Here is an 18,984-nt window from a genome sequence, read left to right as displayed (position 1 = left end):
GTCACACATAACGATTTCATTAACGATATCGTTGCTACGTCACAAATAGCAACGATATCGTTAACAATATCGTTATGTGTGAAGGTACCTTTAGTCAGGTGTGGAGATTTTTTGTAAACTCTGCGTGGATTTTTGTAGTGTTTTATACTGACCGCACAGTATTCCATCCTGTCCTATCTATTTAGCTAGACTGGCCTCCTGTGCTCATCCTGGTTTCATTCTGTGTATGTCTTTTCCCTCTCCACGCACAGTCATTATTTGTGGGGGGCTAATCTATCCTTTGGGGATTTTCTCTGAGGCAAGATGGCTTTCCTGCTTCTATCTTTAGGGGTAGTTAGCTCTTAGGCTGTGACGAGATGCCTAGGGAGAGTTAGGAGCATTCCACGGCTACTTCTAGTGTTGTGTTGAGCTTAGGGACTGCGGTCAGTACAGTTACCACTTCCTTCAGAGCTCGTTCCATGTTGCTCCTAGACCACCGTATCATAACAAGCGCTGTTGGATCCCAGGAAGCGGAGAGACGGGACGCTGAGGAGCAGCGACCAGAATGGTGAGTATGTTCAACTACAAGGGGCCCTCGGATCGTTAGGTGAGTATGTTTATTTTTTATTTTTTTAACCTGTGACATATGTGGCTCGGTACTATAGTACGTCACTGGGCAATATCCTACGTGGCTCTGTGCTGTATACTACAAGGCTGGGCAATATACTACATCTCTGTGCTGTATACTACGTGGCTGGGCAGTATACTACGTGGCTGGACAATATACTACGTGGCTCTGTGCTGTATACTACGTGTCTGGACAATATACTGCGTGGCTCTGTGCTGTATACTACGTGACTGGGCAATATACTATGTCACTGGGCAATATACTACGTGGCTCTGTGCTGTATACTATGTGGCTGGGCAATATACTACGTAACTGGGCAATATACTACGTAACTGGGCAATATACTACGTGGCTGGGCAATATACTACGTGACTGGGCAATATACTACGTGACTGGGCAATACACTACGTCGCTGGGCAATATACTACGTGGGCTGGGCAATATACTACGTCGATGGGCAATATACTACGTGACTGGACAATATACTACGTGGACATACATATTCTAGAATACCCGATGCATTAGATTTGGGCCACCATCTAGTTTTAAATAAAAAATAGTGGCATGAAGAGTCTAAATCACGAAGATTCGGTCACTGTCCAAATATTTCTGGACCTAATTGTATGTAAATGAGCTATTGAAGATCTAAGGTTTTGACATAGCTCTCCCTGAGAATCTGCCTCCAGAGATTATTTTAACTGACAGTGGGCGTTTTCAGTGTGAGACATGTAATGACTGACGGTCTGCGCTCCTGATTTACATGCCTAACACTGGTAATGCCTCCTTTCATTTAAAATAAGCTCTGTGGTGCAGATTCCCATGCAGATCGTTATCCAGCCCATAGATCGTAACAGCTGATATACAGTCATGGACAAAAATTTTGAGAATGAGACAAATATTAATTTTTCCAAAGTCTACTGCTTCATTTTTTCTAATGGCAATTTGCATATACTCCTGAATGTCAGAGTGATCAGCTTAACAGCAATCACTGTACTTGCAAAGTCAATATTTGCCCAGAAAATGAACTTTAACCCCCAAAACACATTTCAACATCATTGCAGTCCTGCCTTAAAAGGAGCAGCTAACATCGTTTTAGTGATTGATCCATTAACACAGGTGTGGGTGTTGATGAGGACAGGGCTAGCGATCAATCAGTCATGATTAAGTAAGAATGACATCACTGGACACTTTAAAAGGAGGCTGGTGCTTGGTATCATTGTTTCTCTTCAGTTAACCCCATGGTTATCTCTAAAGAAACACGTGCAGCCATCATTGCACTGCACAAAAATGGCCTAACAGGGAAGAGTATCGCAGCTACAAAGATTGCACCTCAGTCAACAATCTATCGCATCATCAAGAACTTCAAGGAGAGAGCTTCCATTGTTGTCAAAAAGGCTCCAGGGCGCCCAAGAAAGACCAGCAAGCGCCAGGACCGTATCTTAAAACTGTTTCAGCTGCGGGATCTGACTACCAGCAGTGCCGAGCTTGCTCAGGAATGGCAGCAGGCTGGTGTGAGTGCTTCTGCACGCACTGTGAGGCGGAGACTCTTTGAGCAAGGCCTGGTTTCAAGGAGGGCAGCAAAGAAGCCACTTCTCTCCAGAAAAAAACATCAGGGACTGACTGATATTCTGCAAAAGGTACAGGGAGTGGACTGCTGAGGACTGGGGCAAAGTCATTTTCTCTGATGAATCCACTTTTCGATTGTTTGGGACATCTGGAAAACAGCTTATTCGGAGAAGAAGAGGTGAGCGCTACCACCAGTCTTGTCTCATGCCAACTGTAAAGCATCCTGAAACCATTCATGTGTGGGGTTGCTTCTCAGCCACGGGAATCGGCTCACTCACAGTCTTGCCTAAAAACACAGCCATGAATAAAGAATGGTACCAGAATGTCCTCCAAGGGCAACTTCTCCCAACCGTCCAAGAGCAGTTTGGCGCCCAACAATGCCTTTTCCAGCATGATGGAGCACCTTGCCATAAAGCAAAGGTGATAACTAAATGGCTCATGGAACAAAACATAGAGATTTTGGGTCCATGGCCTGGAAACTCCCCAGATTTTAATCCCATTGAGAACTTGTGGTCAATCATCAAGAGACGGGTGGACAAACAAAAACCAACAAATTCTGGCAAAATGCAAGCATTGATTATGCAAGAATGGACTGCTATCAGTCAGGATTTGGTCCAGAAGTTGATTGAGAGCATGCCAGGGAGAATTGCAGAGGTCTTGAAGAAGAAGGGTCAACACTGCAAATATTGACTTGCTGCATTAACTCATTCTAACTGTCAATATAACCTATTGGTACTCATAATATGAGTGCAATTATATTTCTGTATGTGATATAAACATCAGACAAACACTAATAAAAACCAGAGGCCAGCAGATCATGTGAAAATATAATTTTGGTGTCATTCTCAAAAATTTTGGCCATGACTGTATAATGAAAATGTGGATTTCTCTGCAATAAGACATCGGATTGCAGATATCAAGGTATCATTTTATTCAGATCATTTGACATACATGCCCATATAGACGGCTTAGGAGGGTTGATCTTACTGACAAATTGACTTTAGAATGTGTAGCTCCCTTTTCTGGCAGATTCTTGTTACCTTCATCCACCACTAACTCATTATACATGGTGTTACACATCTCTCCATAGCCGTATTAATATAGTGTGCAATGAACTCCCCCTAGTGGCAGCTGAATTTCATCATTGCATACAATGCATATGTTACTTTTAAAAATTAGAATCAATAAAAAATAGATTGTGAAATTGTACATCACTTTTTATTACAAAAAGAATTTTTACATAATGATTCATATCAACTCAGTCATGTTGAAGGCTTCTTTTTTTTTCATGAAAAACGTTTCTAGAACCAAAAATGTAAAGTTCTTTGAGATTTAGCTGACAGTAGTAACATGTTGGACAGGCTTTCCTTACCCTTGATGTTCTGCAGCTTAGATGGAATCACAGGGTCCACAGCATGAGCAGAGTAATAGGAAGTCCTCTCCAACAGCCGGGTGTAGTGATGACTATTGGCCAATTGTTTTCTGGTTTATGATTGAGTGGGCATGAATCCAGATGTTCTATATGACTCCAAATGATGTACAGTATATGACTCCAGATAATGTACAGTATATGACTCCAGATGTTCTATATGACTCCAAATGATGTACAGTATATGACTCCAGATAATGTACAGTATATGACTCCAGATGTTCCATATGACTCCAGATGTTCCATATGACTCCAGATGATCTATATGACTCCAGATGATCTATATTACTCCAGATGTTCAATATGACTCCAGATTTTCCATATGACTTCAGATGTTCCATATGACTCCAGATGATCTACAGTATTTAACTCCAGATGTTCTATATAACTCCAGATGTTCTATATGACTCCAGATGTTCCATATGACTCCAGATATTCTATATGACTCCAGATGTTCTATATGACCCCAGATGTTCTATATGAATCCAGGTGTTCTATATGAATCCAGATGTTCTATATGACTCCAGATGTTCCATATAACTCCAGATGATCTACATCTACAGTATAGGACTCCTGATGTTCCATATGACTCCAGATGTTCTATATGACTACAGATGTTCTATATGACTCCAGATGTTCCATATGACTCCAGTTTTTCTATATGACTCCAGATGTTCTATATTAATCCAGATGTTCTATATGACTCCAGATGTTCCATATGACTCCAGATGTTCTATATTAATCCAGATGTTCTATATGACTTCAGATGTTCCATATGACTCCAGATGATCTATATGACTCCAGATGTTCCATGACTCCAGATGTTTCATATGACTCCAGATGTTTCATATGACTCCAGATATTCTATGACTCCAGATGTTCTATATGACTCCAGATGTTCCATATGACTCCAGATGTTCTATATGAATCCAGATGTTTTACATGAATCCAGATGTTCCATATCACTCCAGATGTTCCATATGACTCCAGATGTTCCGTATGACTCCAGATGTTCCGTATGGCTCCAGATGTTCTATATGAATTCAGATGTTCTATATGAATCCAGATGTTTCATATGAATCTAGAAGTTCCATATGACTCCAGCTGTTCCATATGACTCCAGCTGTTCCGTATGACTCCAGATGTTCCGTATGACTCCAGATGTTCTATATGAATCCAGATGTTCTATAGGGACAAAAAATATTGTCCATATAGAACAGGGAACCTGTCATGTGAAAAAAAATGCTATTAACCTGCAGCTATGGGGTTATTTTATTCTGCAGCTATCATGTAAATTAGGTTACTTGCGTTTTTTACATGGGTTTGAATCGAGCTTTTGACACTACAGTTTTTGTCTCACGTTAGTCTGTCATACTTCTAATGCTTTGTTTTGGATACTTCATGGTATGTGGCTTTTACCAAATTGATAGTCATGTACAGATCACATTTTATTTTAGGCTATGTCCTCACGACAAGCTTTCATTGAGTTTTTGATGTTGCAGATTTTCTGCACCTATTAAAAAAAGTACGGTAGATTACATCTGTTTTTGTTGCATTTTGTTAGTGTATTTTTACCACGTTTTTCTTGCTGCATTTACTGTATCTTTTCGGTATGTCATGTTTTAAATAAAGTTGATTTATTTTTGTTAATTCCTGGTATTTGGCTTTGACAAAACTTTATTGATATGGTTATGTGGAATACACGCCTTTTTAGTGTGTTTCCACAGCTTGCCCACTTCCTGATTTCCTATTCTTTTGCATATTTGTCACACTAAAATGTTAGAGATCACCAAACAAATTTAAATATTAGACAAAGGTAACACAAGTAAACACAAAATTAAGTTGAATGGGTTGTTGCTGCGCTCTTGGGATAATTTTGGTCGGCTGGCCACTCATGGGAAGGTTCACTACTGTTCCAGGTTTTCGCCATTTGTGGATAATGGCTCTCACTGTGATTCGTTGGAGTCCCAATGTTTTAGAAATGGCTTTATTGCATTTTCCAGACTGATAGAACTCAATCACTTGGTTTCTCATTTGTACCAAAATTTCTTTGGATCGCGGGATTATGTCTAGCTTTTGATGAACTTTTAGTCTACTTCACTTTATCAAGCAGGTCCTATGTAAGTGATTTCTTGATTAAAGGGAACCTGTTACCTGAATTTGGTGGGACCGGTTTTGGTCATATGGGTGGAGTTTTCAGGTGTTTGATTCACCCTTTCCTTACCCGCTGGCTGCATGCTGGCCGCAATATTAGATTGAAGTTCATTCTCTGTCCTCCGTAGTACACGCCTGCGCAAGGCAAGATTGCCTTACAAGATCAAGATCGCCATACAATAAGAGAAAAAACCTGTGGCAATACATTTTTGTCTCCCAAATCATAACATTATGGACATTAGTATAGAAAAATAGGAGACAAAAAAGTGCAAATAGGGTCTTATCCCCAGGATTGCTTTTAATCAATTGTGAGAGAACTGCTCACCTGGTGGTACACAGTACAGGCGTGTAGTTTGTCAGCTGCTGCAGATCCACAAGTCAGTGCTGCGACCTCTCAGAACCGTTAAACTAGATGAAATGTGGATTAAATCCGCGCTGCTGCGACAAATAATGGATCCAGATATAATTGTAAGGTGTTTGGGTGGTTTATTCAACGCGTTTTGAAGCTCATGGCTTCTTCTTCAGGAAGTTTCCACACAAAGATCTTTGTGTGGAAACTTCCTGAAGAAGAAGCCATGAGCTTCTAAATGCGTTGAATAAACCACCCGAACACCTTACAATTATATCTGGATCCATTATTTGTCGCAGCAGTGCGGATTTAATCCACATTTCATCTAGTTTAACATTATGGACATGAAATTACTTGTGTTAAAAGATAGCTTCAAATCTCAGAGAGACTGGGAATATAAACTGATGACGACCTTTGACAGTCTTAATGCAGGAATGAATGTGTCGCACGGATTTATGTCTTTTTACATCAACTAAGGAACTTGCCCCTCAGACTATGAGGGGTCATCACAACAGAAACCCTAATCAGAGGACAATAAAACATTCCTTATCTAAGATGTGGCCCAATATTTATAGACATAACTGTTTATCACTCATGATAATTCTGCTTCATGTCACCTGTCTTATCCATGGTTTCCCCCCCCCATTTTTTTTTCTCTATATTGTGCATAAATATGTGATTCTTCAGAATTTGTTTTAGTCTTTGCCTGATGAAGAGACCTGTGTAGTCTCGAAAGCTTGCAATTTGTTACCATCTTTTCAGTTAGCCATTAAAAGGTATCAACCACTGAGGACTCTCAATTCTAAATATTTTTCAATCTACTGGCTAACACGGTACCAAGATATATATCTTTCCTGTATAAGCATACCAAGACATTTTCAATTGTTTGAATGGTACGCTTCCAACAGTGGTTACAGTTTGGGAAAGGTCCTTTTCTGTTCCATATTGACTGTACTCCTATGCACAAGGTCCATAATGGCATAATTGGGTGAGTTTGGTTTGGACGAACATGACTGGCCCGGTCACAGTCCTGTTCTCAATTGCATCAAACACCTTTAGGATGAACTAGAATGGATATTGCCCGGTCCTCCAATCTAACATCAGAACATCAGTGTCTGTCCTCTCAAATGCCCTTCTGGCTAAATAGGCCAACATTCATGCTGGCATACTTCAAAATCTTGTAGAAAGCTTTACTAGAAAAGTGGAAGTTTTTATAGTTCCAAAGGGGGTAACACTCCATATTATTGCTTATGGATTTAGAATGGGGTGTCATAAAAGCTGCTATAGAAGTAGTATTGGTGTCTCAATAATGTAGGCCTTATTGTTAAGGAACTGCAACACAGAACTAGGATAGAAGGGGGAAAACTGACCCTGCACTGAGACTAGGCTGATACCCTAGGATGGAGTGGGCGACCCATTCCTTGCGAATAGACCCACCGACGATCCTAGGTTAATCTTAAGCAAAGACCTATAGATAGGGGGAAGGAGGTCTCTAAAAATCTAAGGACTGGGTATAAAAAGAGGTCACTTCCTAATAGAAAATACAGAGAAGGCTGCAGAAACGAACAGAAAGCAGAACCTGGGGTCCCAGAACTGCACAATATCAAACACAGAAAGCTATCAAAGCACCTAGCCAGAACTCTAGCGGATTAACACTGTTGTCCAGCAAGGAATGAGAGGCAAGTGCTGGGTAATAAAGACAACCCAGCACCAGGGGAAAAAGACCAGCAGCCAGAAAACCACAACAAGATGGCGGATGGTCAAAAACAAAACATATTCTAACACTTATAATGTTTAGAAAATTGTGTATAAATTAATTTATTTTTCTTAAGAATAATTTACAAAGTAGTAACAAACATATTATGGAATCACATATAGGCTCTGAGCTAATACGTGCTGACTCTCCTGGAATGTCAAGGACACTCATGGAAATAGAGGAGACAAGCACATTTTTTGGCCACTAATGAAACCTCCCAAAAAGTTTGCAAGTATGTCTGTGCCACATATGGTATACTGGGCTCATTTACTGAATGTCACATAATAACTTACCTGTAAAGAGTTATCCACCTCTTTATTAAACAGTAAACATACTACCCAAGCCTATTTTCCTCACACGAGGAGCGGGCAACACTCCACATCATAGAGAACCATTTTGATCATGCGACAATTATGAAGCAACGAGATCAAGAAGTGTTTTACAATAACGCGATAAATTTAAACTCTTTATTTCAACAAAATATTAATATCTATATACATGGAAAACAAACAGTAATATTAAAAAGGTGGCTCAAACCACAAAATACAAAGGTTCCACTAAAGGAAAATTGCCCCTATGCTGGAACACAAATCCAGCAAACAGTATATATGTAAGTGCTAATCTCTCGGGGTCAGGAGAGACAGTGTGCCACTTGACATCCACGTGTTTAGCAGTATAGCCTGCAAATGAGCATTGTGATTAGCACTTACCGTACATACATGCTGTTTGCTGGATTTGCGTTCCAGCATAGGGGCAATTTTCCTCTAGTGGAACCTGTTCATATCTGCATTGCACTATATCATACTTGTGGAACCACCTGATCCGCTGGACCCAATATTCCCAGACACAAGAGATTTTCCAGTCACTATACCTACCTTTGTGCCCATACCGTTTATGGAGTATACTCCCCTTGTGAGGATTATAAATGTGTATCCCCATTTGTCCACATTGATGTCTGGGAATCTTGTGGTCACCATGCGGATATGATGTTTTTTTCTGTGCAATAAAGTCAATTAATTATACTTTCATTATTACCATTTTCCATGCATTATGGTTGCACACTTACCTAATTAGGAGACCTGTCTAAACTATAGATAGGGTGTATACTCACTAATATATTGGTGAATACTGCTATAGCTGTCCTCCCTTTTGTGTTTTCAGGCACCTTTTTAATATTACTGTTTATCTTCTATGAATTTTTAATATTTTATTGAAATAAAATGTTTTAAATTTATCTCATTATTGTTAAACACTTCTTCATCTCGATGCTGCATAATTGCCGCATGATGAAAATGGTTCTCTTTATTAAACAGCTGCACATAGTAAAAATTAACAAAATAAACTGTCAGCATTTCTTCTTTCCGATGTCACACTTATGCTCAATAGGTCATTGTGGTCATTAATTTTATCCACTGGCCACTTTTTGGAGGCTTGAAAGCAGTCATGTGCCCTACTACTGACATCATGGCTCTCATCACAAAACAATGATGTCGGTAGTACATCACATGACTACTGAAGTGCTCCCATGCTTACTGCTTGTGAACGAGGACCACCACAGTGTCAGCGCTGGATCACTGGGGGAGAAAAGGTGAGGATAGTTTATTTTGTTACTTTACAATATTTGCCGCAGTTTCTGAAAGTTGTAGATTTCCACCGCTAATATCAATTTACATCAGTATTCTGTATCATAATCATAATCCTCATCTTCCTCCATGTGAGGCTTCCCATATGATATCTCTGAAGCCTTCAGTTGTTTCTTACTTTCTCTGCTTTTCTCAGAATTATAGGAGGTTTCACACCCTCTTAGCATTGTATTAGAGGACATCCATCCCTCCCCACGGCAGTATGGTGGCTCGGCACACAGTCCTTCCTTGATGTCAGTTCCTTTATCAATGAGTAGTCTTCTGACCTTAAGAAGACTACAGGTGCAGTTCCAGGGGTTTCCGTCTAAGTAGAGGTGTCTCAATCGAGGCAGAGATTCTAAAACGCCATCATCTATGGAAGCGAGCTTATTGTCTCTAAGGTTCAGAACTTGAAGGTGCTTTAAATGTTTGACATCATGGACTCCAACTTGATCAATCTTATTTCCTTTGAGGTCTAACCTTGTAAGAGTAACTGGAAGTCTAAAAGTTGTAAAGAAACAATATAGTTAAATTACCGTTAAAGGGAAGCTTTCACAAGGTTTTCGCTATATAATCTGAGAGCACCATAATGTAGGAGCAGAAACCCTGATTACAGTGATGTGTCACTTACTGGGCTGTGTTTTGCTACTTTAATACAATGAGTGTTTCATTAGCAAGTGATTGGACAAGCTGTCTTGTGCCTCCTAGTCCAACCGCGCCTCCAGCACTGATCAGCTGATCTCTAATAGTATACAGTGTACACAGAAAGTTGTAGTGTGGGTGGGGTTATACACCGCTCGACTTCTCAGCTCTGCTAGAACTGCAGTAGAGAAGGCTGTGATTCTATTATAACTTCTGCATCCATTAAAATAAGTTATATGTCTTGGAATCAGGGTTTCTGTCCTTATCTCATGCTGCTGTCAGATTACATAGCAAATTAAAAGTTATAAGAAATGAATAAGCTCTAATTTTGTCAGGTGGAGATAATAATAGAAGAGTCAGGGTCATTGATGAAGCAGAGGTTGCATGAAGGATGGCTGTATGTAGGAAGGAGCACATTTGGATAAGGTTTTGTAGGTTAGGATTTGAGCATTGGGTGATACATGAGGAGCATAAAGTGTTGGATGAGTAATTAAAGAAAGTTGAATTAGTTAAGTCAATTTGTAGAATTGGAAGGATGCCTATGTCCTTGAAGAAGTTGGAATATATTTAGTGTAATATTTTAGTTGTCTCGTACGTGGGGGAAGGACAGTTTAAGAACAGTGGACTCAATTTATTAAGGCCAGAGTTTCATACAGAATTCTTAATGAAGAGGCGTGCAGCAATAAGATGTGCCAAATTTAATAAGAGGCGCACACAACTTAATGATTTTGAAGCATCTTCGGCTACTTTCACACTTCCGTCGGTACGGGGCCGTTGCAAACCGTCAGCCCGACGTACCGACGGACGTTGTAAAAATAACTGCACGACGTGGGCAGCGGATGCAGTTTTTCAACGCATCCGCTGCCCATTCTGCAGTCCGGGGAAGAGGGGGCGGAGTTTTGGCCGCGCATGCGCGGTCGAAAATGGCGGACGCGATGCACAAAAAAGTTACATGGGATTTTTTTGTGCCGACGGTCCATCAAAACACGACGGATGTGACGTGTGGCCATACGTCGCAATGCGTCGCTAATGCAAGTCTATGGAGAAAAAAACGCATCCTGCGGGCAACTTTTCAGAATGCGTTTTTTCTCCAAAACGACGCATTGCGACAGACGTAACACGACGCAAGTGTGAAAGTAGCCTTATCTGTGGCGTGCGCCTTGCCAAAAATGTTACTTCAGTCAGGGATTGGCGTAACGTTCCTGGTGTAAGGAATGCTGTCAGTTTTGAAGAATGTGACAAGTGGATGTAGCAACTCCCTGCTTCCTCCCAATCTCTACTTACCTTGGAAGATCTGCTCGAAACGGGAGTGAAAGTGTCAAAACTTGTAACATTTTTGCACAACTTCATTTTGTGCAAAAATTTAGCAACTTATCAATTTGTTGTACATCAATTTTCTGGCATATACACTTTGATGAACTGTGGGCCTAATTTTTTTTTAAAACTGTTGGATAGGTAGGAGTAGTCATCAATGCCAAGAACAGGATGCCTAATCGGTATGGCCTTACAGATTGTCAGTCAGCAATACTCTGGCAGACAGCAATGCTTTGGAATACCTGGTATTCCAAATGATTATGTAAGCAATTAAGTGATCACAGTTTCAAGTCTCTTAGTAAGACTTAAAATCATAAAAAAGAAAATTAAGCTCAATAAAGTTTAAGAAAAAAAGCATCCATTGTTACGTGGTGTAAATATGACTTTTGTTGCTGTACCTCTTCCCTGTATATAAATCTAGCTTTTCTAGCCAATTGGGGAAGATCTTCAATTCTTCTGAGGGCTGTATCTTGGTGTTCGCATCCATTCCTTTAGCATACGCCAAAAATGTTTCATTTTGACATACGATCAACTGGAAAGGGCTAACATACCTTTTTTATTGTATAGGAAAGTGTAATTGACATTTTTTCATTTTTAAAAAATATTTATATGAAAATCAGCTACTGTTCCTTGTTCATATAGTCGCCTAAGTCACAGCTTCAATTTGCAAAATGTATATTCCTGATATATCAAAAAAAAAAATAGATCTGAACAAGCCTGTAGATTAATTCTAGAACCCAGTTCTGGATAATTTGGTGGCCCAAGCTTGCAGATTCTATTTCCCTTATGGCATTTCTGATTTTTCTATAAAAAAAGAAAAACCTCATTAAAATTTCACAATATGACACTTGGCCATTTTCTCATTATTTAGTAAGCACTTACCCCATAGGAATAGAAGTTAGAAGATTTTGCTCCATAGCTAGGTTGGACAAGTGTCCACACCACTGAAGAGCCTTGTCTTCAAACACAATCATGCCATTATTATCCAGGAATAGATGTTTCAGGCTGGCCAGGCCTTTCATATCGTGCACCGTTATTCTTGAAATCTGATTATTGCTGTAGTCAAGTCTCTGTAACTTTGTTGGCAGTTTGTGAGGGAGCGTTGAGAGTTGGTTCTTGGAAAGATCTAAAGTTGTCAGATTGGTAATAACTTGCAGTCCATCCGCTGATAACAACTGATTTCCAGAAAGATTGAGATCAAATAGATTTTCTAGCTGTCTCAAATCTCTGACACACATGGTTTTTATATGATTTCTCTCTAACCTCAAGGATAGTAGGGATTTAGGCAGTTGTGGTGGAACTCTAACAAACTGGTTTCCAGCTAACCGGAGATATTGTAAGCTTGGGAAATGTGTGAAGAAGTTGTCATAGAAAAACATCAGTTTATTTTTCTCCATATTCAGGTATTTGAGATTGGGTAATCTGGCCACTCCAGCTACAGAGTGTATCCTATTCCCTTCCAGAATAAGGGTCTGTAAGTTACTGAGGGCAGAAAAGACCTCAAATGTTAATGTACTGAGCAAATTGTTCTGGATTTCCAGGACTCTGAGCCTGGTTAAACCTTCAAAGTCTTGGTGATTAAGTGACTGAATCAAATTATCACCCAATTTTAGGGCTTCCAGCTTTGAGGGAAATGATCGTGGAATACTGGTGAGCTTATTGTTCCATACTTCCAACACCTTCAGGTTGTTCAGTGCTCTGAATGTATCGTTTTCAATTGATTCCATCCCACTTGAAAATAGCACCAATTCCTGCAAGCCTTGCATCTCACGGAAGTCTGAAAACTGTAAGAACATATGTTATATCAAAAGGTGGTACTGTACTGTCACACTTGAGACATGAGTGGACCTTATGATGACTTAATGGGGCTTAGTAAGATGTAGCAGTTTATATATTAGTATATGGCTGAGCACATGGTCAACCTGCGACAACAACCAAAGCATTGAAACCAACATTGACAAAACGGATGTCCATACAGATTACTTAATTAGGCTAGGTTCACATTGCGTTAGGGCAGTCCGTTTAGCGCATAGCGCTACGGACTGCGCTAACGCAATGTCCCAAAAGGGATCTCGTTTTCAGTCCGTCCGAAACTAACGGGACATCGCTAGCGAGTGCCGAAAATGGCAGGCGCTAGCGATCCGTTAGCACATTGCCGTCAATGGGTGCGCTAACGGATCCGTTGCATGGCGTTAATTGCGACAATTTCGCCATGTAACGGAGTCCGCTAGCGTTAATCCATTGACGCAATGTGAACCAAGGAGGGTTCATCCTACTGACATGTTCCATTTAAACAAATCACTTGTTCTATTAATTGTGTTAAGCTATTTACTGTATATTGTACTAGCTGAAGAGCCCGGCGTTGCCTGGGCATAGTAAATATCTGTGGTTAGTAATAGCACCTCACTTCTCTTATTTTCCCATCATGCCTCTCATTTTCCCAATCACATCTTTCATTTTCCCCCTCACATCTCTCATTTTCTCCCTCACACCTCTCATTTTCTCCCTCACTCCTCTCATTCCCCCCTAACACTTGTCATTTCAACCTCACGTCTGTCATTTTCCGATCATTTCACTATTTTCCCACACTCCTCTCATTTTGCACTCACACCTTTTCATTTTCACCTCACACCTCTCATTTTAACCTCAGTATATACATGTTTGTTATCTCCCTTATATATAGTATACACCTGTATGTCATCTCCTGTATATAGTATATACCTGTTTGTCATCTCCCCTGTATATAGTTTATACCTGCTGTGTGTCATCTCCCCTGTATATAGTATATACCTGTATGTCATCTCCTCCTATATATAGTATATACCTGTATGTCTTCTCCTTCTATATATAGTATATACCTGTATGTCATCTCCTCTTGTATATAGTATATATCTGTGTGTCATCTCCTCCTGTATATAGTATATACCTGTATGTCATCTTCTATATAGCATATACATGTATGTCATCTCCTCCTGTATATAGTATATACCTGTAGGTCATCTGCTCCTGTATATAGTATATACCTGTGTGTCATCTCCTCATGTATATAGTATATACCTGTAGATCATCTGCTCCTGTTTATAGTATATACCTGTGTGTCATCTCCTCCTGTATATAGTATATACCTGTAGGTCATCTGCTCCTGTATATAGTATGTACCTGTGTGTCATCTCCTCCTGTATGTAGTATATACCTGTAGGTCATCTGCTCCTGTATATAGTATATACCTGTATGTCATCTCCCCTGTATATAGTATATACCTGTATGTCATCTCCTCCTGTATATAGTATATATCTGTGTGTCATCTCCTCCTGTATATAGTATATATCTGTGTGTCATCTCCTCCTGTATATAGTATATACCTGTGTGCCTTCTCTCCTGTATATAGTATATACCTGTGTGTCATCTCCTCCTGTATTAGACCGCATTCACACGTTATTTGGTCACTTCTCCTTGATAAAGCAAACAACGCTGGAGCGAAACGCGCGTCGGGGGTGTCACCCTTCTCTTTTCGATCCCTGCACCCGGGTAAGAAGTACCTTTTGGATACTGGTCTCACTGTGCCTGTGACGCTATATGCCTTTATTTGACTGGTAGTGATATCAGTCTCCTGGAGTGTGTCCGGTCCTATGGACTGTCAGTCTTGCAGTACTTTCTGCTAGCCCCATCTAGGTCTATACTTTGGAACCAGGGGGATTTTAGCTGGGGTTCATGGGGCTGGATAGGGATATGGTCATCCATTCTGTGCCACTTGCGTTACCTTTGTGCCTATACCATATACACTTTATATAGCTCTGATGACCAATGCGGGTGCTTGGGGTTGTTTTAGTGTCCTTAATTTCATATATGTGTTTGTATATGTTGTCTGTTATATGTATCAATAAATTTTGTACTTTTTTACGTTTGTCTTTTTGAACGCTCCTTTTGTTCTCCTTGAATAATAGTATCTTTTGGAGTAGGATTTATAGAGTCCAGGACATGGTATTTGGACACTTTGCATTATGAGCCTGGGGGTATATTTAATCCTCCTGTATATAGTATATACCTGTGTGCCATCTCTCCTGTATATAGTATATACCTGTGTGTCATCTCCTCCTGTATTAGACCGCATTCACACGTTATTTGGTCAGTATTTTTACCTCAGTATTTGTAAGCTAAATTGGCAGCCTGATAAATCCCCAGCCAACAGGAAGCCCTCCCCCTGGCAGTATATATTAGCTCACACATACACATAATAGACAGGTCATGTGACTGACAGCTGCCGTATTTCCTATATGGTACATTTGTTGCTCTTGTAGTTTGTCTGCTTATTAATCAGATTTTTATTTTTGAAGGATAATACCAGACTTGTGTGTGTTTTAGGGCGAGTTTCGTTTGTCAAGTTGTGTGTGTTGAGTTGCGTGTGGCGACATGCATGTAGCGACTTTTGTGAGATGAGTTTTGTGTGGCAACATGCGTGTAGCAACTTTTTGTGTGTCGAGTTGCATGTGACAGGTTAGTGTAGCAAGTTATGTACAGCAAGTTTTGCGCATGGCGAGTTTTGCGCGTGGTTAGTTTTATGTGTAGTACCTTTTGAGTATGTGCTAGTTTTGTGTGAGGCAACTTTTGCATGTGTTGCAACTTTTGTACATGTGGCAATTTTTCCACGTGTGCAAGTTTTGCGTGTGGCGAGTTTTCAATGAGGTGAGTTTTGCACTTGTGGCGAGTTTTGCGTGAGCCTAGTTTTTGCATGTGGCGAGTTTTGCGCGTGGCGAGTTTTGCGCGGCGACTTTTGTGTTTCGACTTTTATGTGGCGAGGTTGGTGTATGTGTGGTGAAATGTGTGCTGAGGGTGATATGTGTTCAAGCACATTTTGTGTGTGTTCATATCCCCGTGTGTGGTGAGTATCCCATGTCGGGGCCGCACATTAGCAACTGTACGGTATATACTCTTTGGCGCCATCGCTCTCATTCTTTAAGTCCCCCTTGTTCACATCTGGCAGCTGTCAATTTGCCTCCAACACTTTTCCTTTCACTTTTCCCCATTTGTAGATAGGGGCAAAATTGTTTGGTGAATTGGAAAGCGCGGGGTTAAAATTTCACCTCACAACATAGCCTATGACGCTCTCGGGGTCCAGACGTGTGACTGTGCAAAATTTTGTGGCTGTAGCTGCGACACCTCCAACACTTTTCCTTTCACTTTTCCCCATTATGTAGATAGGGGCAAAATTGTTTGGTGAATTGGAAAGCGCGGGGTTAAAATTTCACCTCACAACATAGCCTATGATGCTCTCGGGGTCCAGACGTGTGACTGTGCAAAATTTTGTGGCTGTAGCTGCGACGCCTCCAACACTTTTCCTTTCACTTTTTTCCCCATTATGTAGATAGGGGCAAAATTGTTTGGTGAATTGGAACGCGCGGGGTTAAAATTTCGCCTCACAACATAGCCTATGACGCTCTCGGGGTCCAGACGTGTGACCGTGCAAAATTTTGTGGCTGTAGCTGCGACGGTGCAGATGCCAATCCCGGACATACATACACACACACACACACACACACACACACACACACACACATACACACACACATTCAGCTTTATATATTAGATATGTTTTTTTAAAAAATGTGTTACTAAATCTCATTTGCAATGGAGGTTGAATTATTTTGATGCAAGTGATGCAAGTCACATGTGTCTACATTTTGCTCATGGGAGACAACAGAAAATTAAAAATGTAATTTTCAAGATGCAGCCCTTTTTCGTTTTTGCGTTTTCGTTTTTCGCTCCCCTCCTTCCCAGAGCCATAACTTTTTTATTTTTCCGTCAATATGGCCATGTGAGGGCTTGTTTTTTGTGGGACGAGTTGTACTTTTTAACGTCACCATTGCTTTTACCACGACTTGTACTAGAAAACATGGAAAAAATGCCAAGTGGGGTCAAGTTGCAAAAAAAGTGCAATCCCACACTTGTTTTTTGTTTGGCGTTTTCACTAGGTTCACTAAATGCTAAAACTGACCTGCCATTATGATTCTCTAAGTCATTACAAGTTCACAAACATCAAATATGTCTAGGTTCTTTTTTTATCTAAGTGGTGAAACAAAATTCCAATCTTTGTTAACCCCTTTACCCCCAAGGGTGGTTTGCACGTTAATGACCGGGCCAATTTTTACAATTCTGACCACTGTCCCTTTGTGAGGTTATAACTCTGGAACGCTTCAACGGATCCCAGTGATTCTGACATTGTTTTCTCGTGACATATTGTACTTCATGACAACGGTAAAAATTCTTTGATAGTACCTGCGTTTATTTGTGAAAAAAATGGAAATTTGGCGAAAATTATGAAAATTTCGCAATTTTCCAACTTTGAATTTTTATGCAATTAAATCACAGAGATATGTCATACAAAATACTTAATAAGTAACATTTCCCACATGTCTACTTTACATCAGCACAATTTTGGAACCAAAATTTTTTTTTGTTAGGGAGTTATAAGGGTTAAAAGTTGACCAGCAATTTCTCATTTCTACAACACCATTTTTTTTTAGGGACCACATCTCATTTGAAGTCATTTTGAGGGGTCTATATGATAGAAAATACCCAAGTGTGACACCATTCTAAAAACTACACCCCTCAAGGTGCTCAAAACCATATTCAAGAAGTTTATTAACCCTTCTGGTGCTTCACAGGAATTTTTTGAATGTTTAAATAAAAATGAACATTTAACTTTTTTTCAGAAAAAATTTAATTCAGCTCCAATTTGTTTAATTTTACCAAGGGTAACAGGAGAAAATAGACCCCAAACATTGTTGTACAATTTGTCCTGAGCACGACAATACCCCACATGTGGGGGTAAACCACTGTTTGGGCGCATGGCAGAGCTCGGAAGCGAAGGAGCGCCATTTGACTTTTCAATGCAAAATTGACTGGAATTGAGATGGGACGCCATGTTTCGTTTGGAGAGCCCCTGATGTGCCTAAACATTGAAACCCCCCACAAGTGACACCATTTTGGAAAGTAGACCCCTTAAGGAACTTATCTAGACGTGTGGTGAGCACTTTGACCCACCAAGTGCTTCACAGAAGTTTATAATGTAGAACCGTAAAAATAAAAAATCATATTTTTTCACAAAAATTAACTTTCCGCCCCCAATTTTTTATTTTCCCAAGGGTAAGAGAAGAAATTGGACCTCAAAAGTTGTTGTACAATTTGTCCTGAGTACGCTGATACCCCATATGTGGGGGTAAACCACTGTTTGGGCGGATGGGAGAGCTCGGAAGGGAAGGAGCGCCGTTTGACTTTTCAATGCAAAATTGACAGGAATTGAGATGGGACGCCATGTTGCGTTTGGAGAGCCACTGATGTGCCTAAACATTGAAACTCCCCACAAGTGACACCATTTTGGAAAGTAGACCCCGTAAGGAACTTATCTAGAGGTGTGGTGAGCACTTTGACCCACCAAGTGCTTCACAGAAGTTTATAATGCAGAGCCGTAAAAATAAAACAAAAAATTTTTCCCACAAAAATTATTTTTTTAGCCCCCAGTTTTGTATTTTCCCGAGGGTAACAGGA

The 18,984-nt window shown here is 40.2% G+C and overlaps 1 protein-coding gene across 1 annotated transcript in view; it reads right to left on the bottom strand.

Moving 5' to 3' along the window:
- Positions 1–9,533: 9,533 nt before the first annotated feature.
- LOC138637734 (nephrocan-like) overlaps positions 9,534–18,984 on the bottom strand; it is a 43,748-nt gene continuing 34,297 nt past the window's right edge. Inside the window, exons 3-4 of the mRNA XM_069726647.1 lie at positions 12,322–13,223; positions 9,534–9,984 (exon numbers count right to left, since the gene is read on the bottom strand). Coding sequence (XP_069582748.1) covers positions 9,534–9,984; positions 12,322–13,223 — 1,353 coding nt within the window. The remainder of the gene's footprint in view (positions 9,985–12,321; positions 13,224–18,984) is intronic.

This window comes from Ranitomeya imitator, chromosome 5 (genome assembly GCF_032444005.1).
Source record: "Ranitomeya imitator isolate aRanImi1 chromosome 5, aRanImi1.pri, whole genome shotgun sequence".
Classification (NCBI taxonomy): Eukaryota; Metazoa; Chordata; class Amphibia; order Anura; family Dendrobatidae; genus Ranitomeya; species Ranitomeya imitator.
Note: the sequence above shows the minus strand (reverse complement) of the source record. Positions and strands in the feature narration are given on the sequence as shown.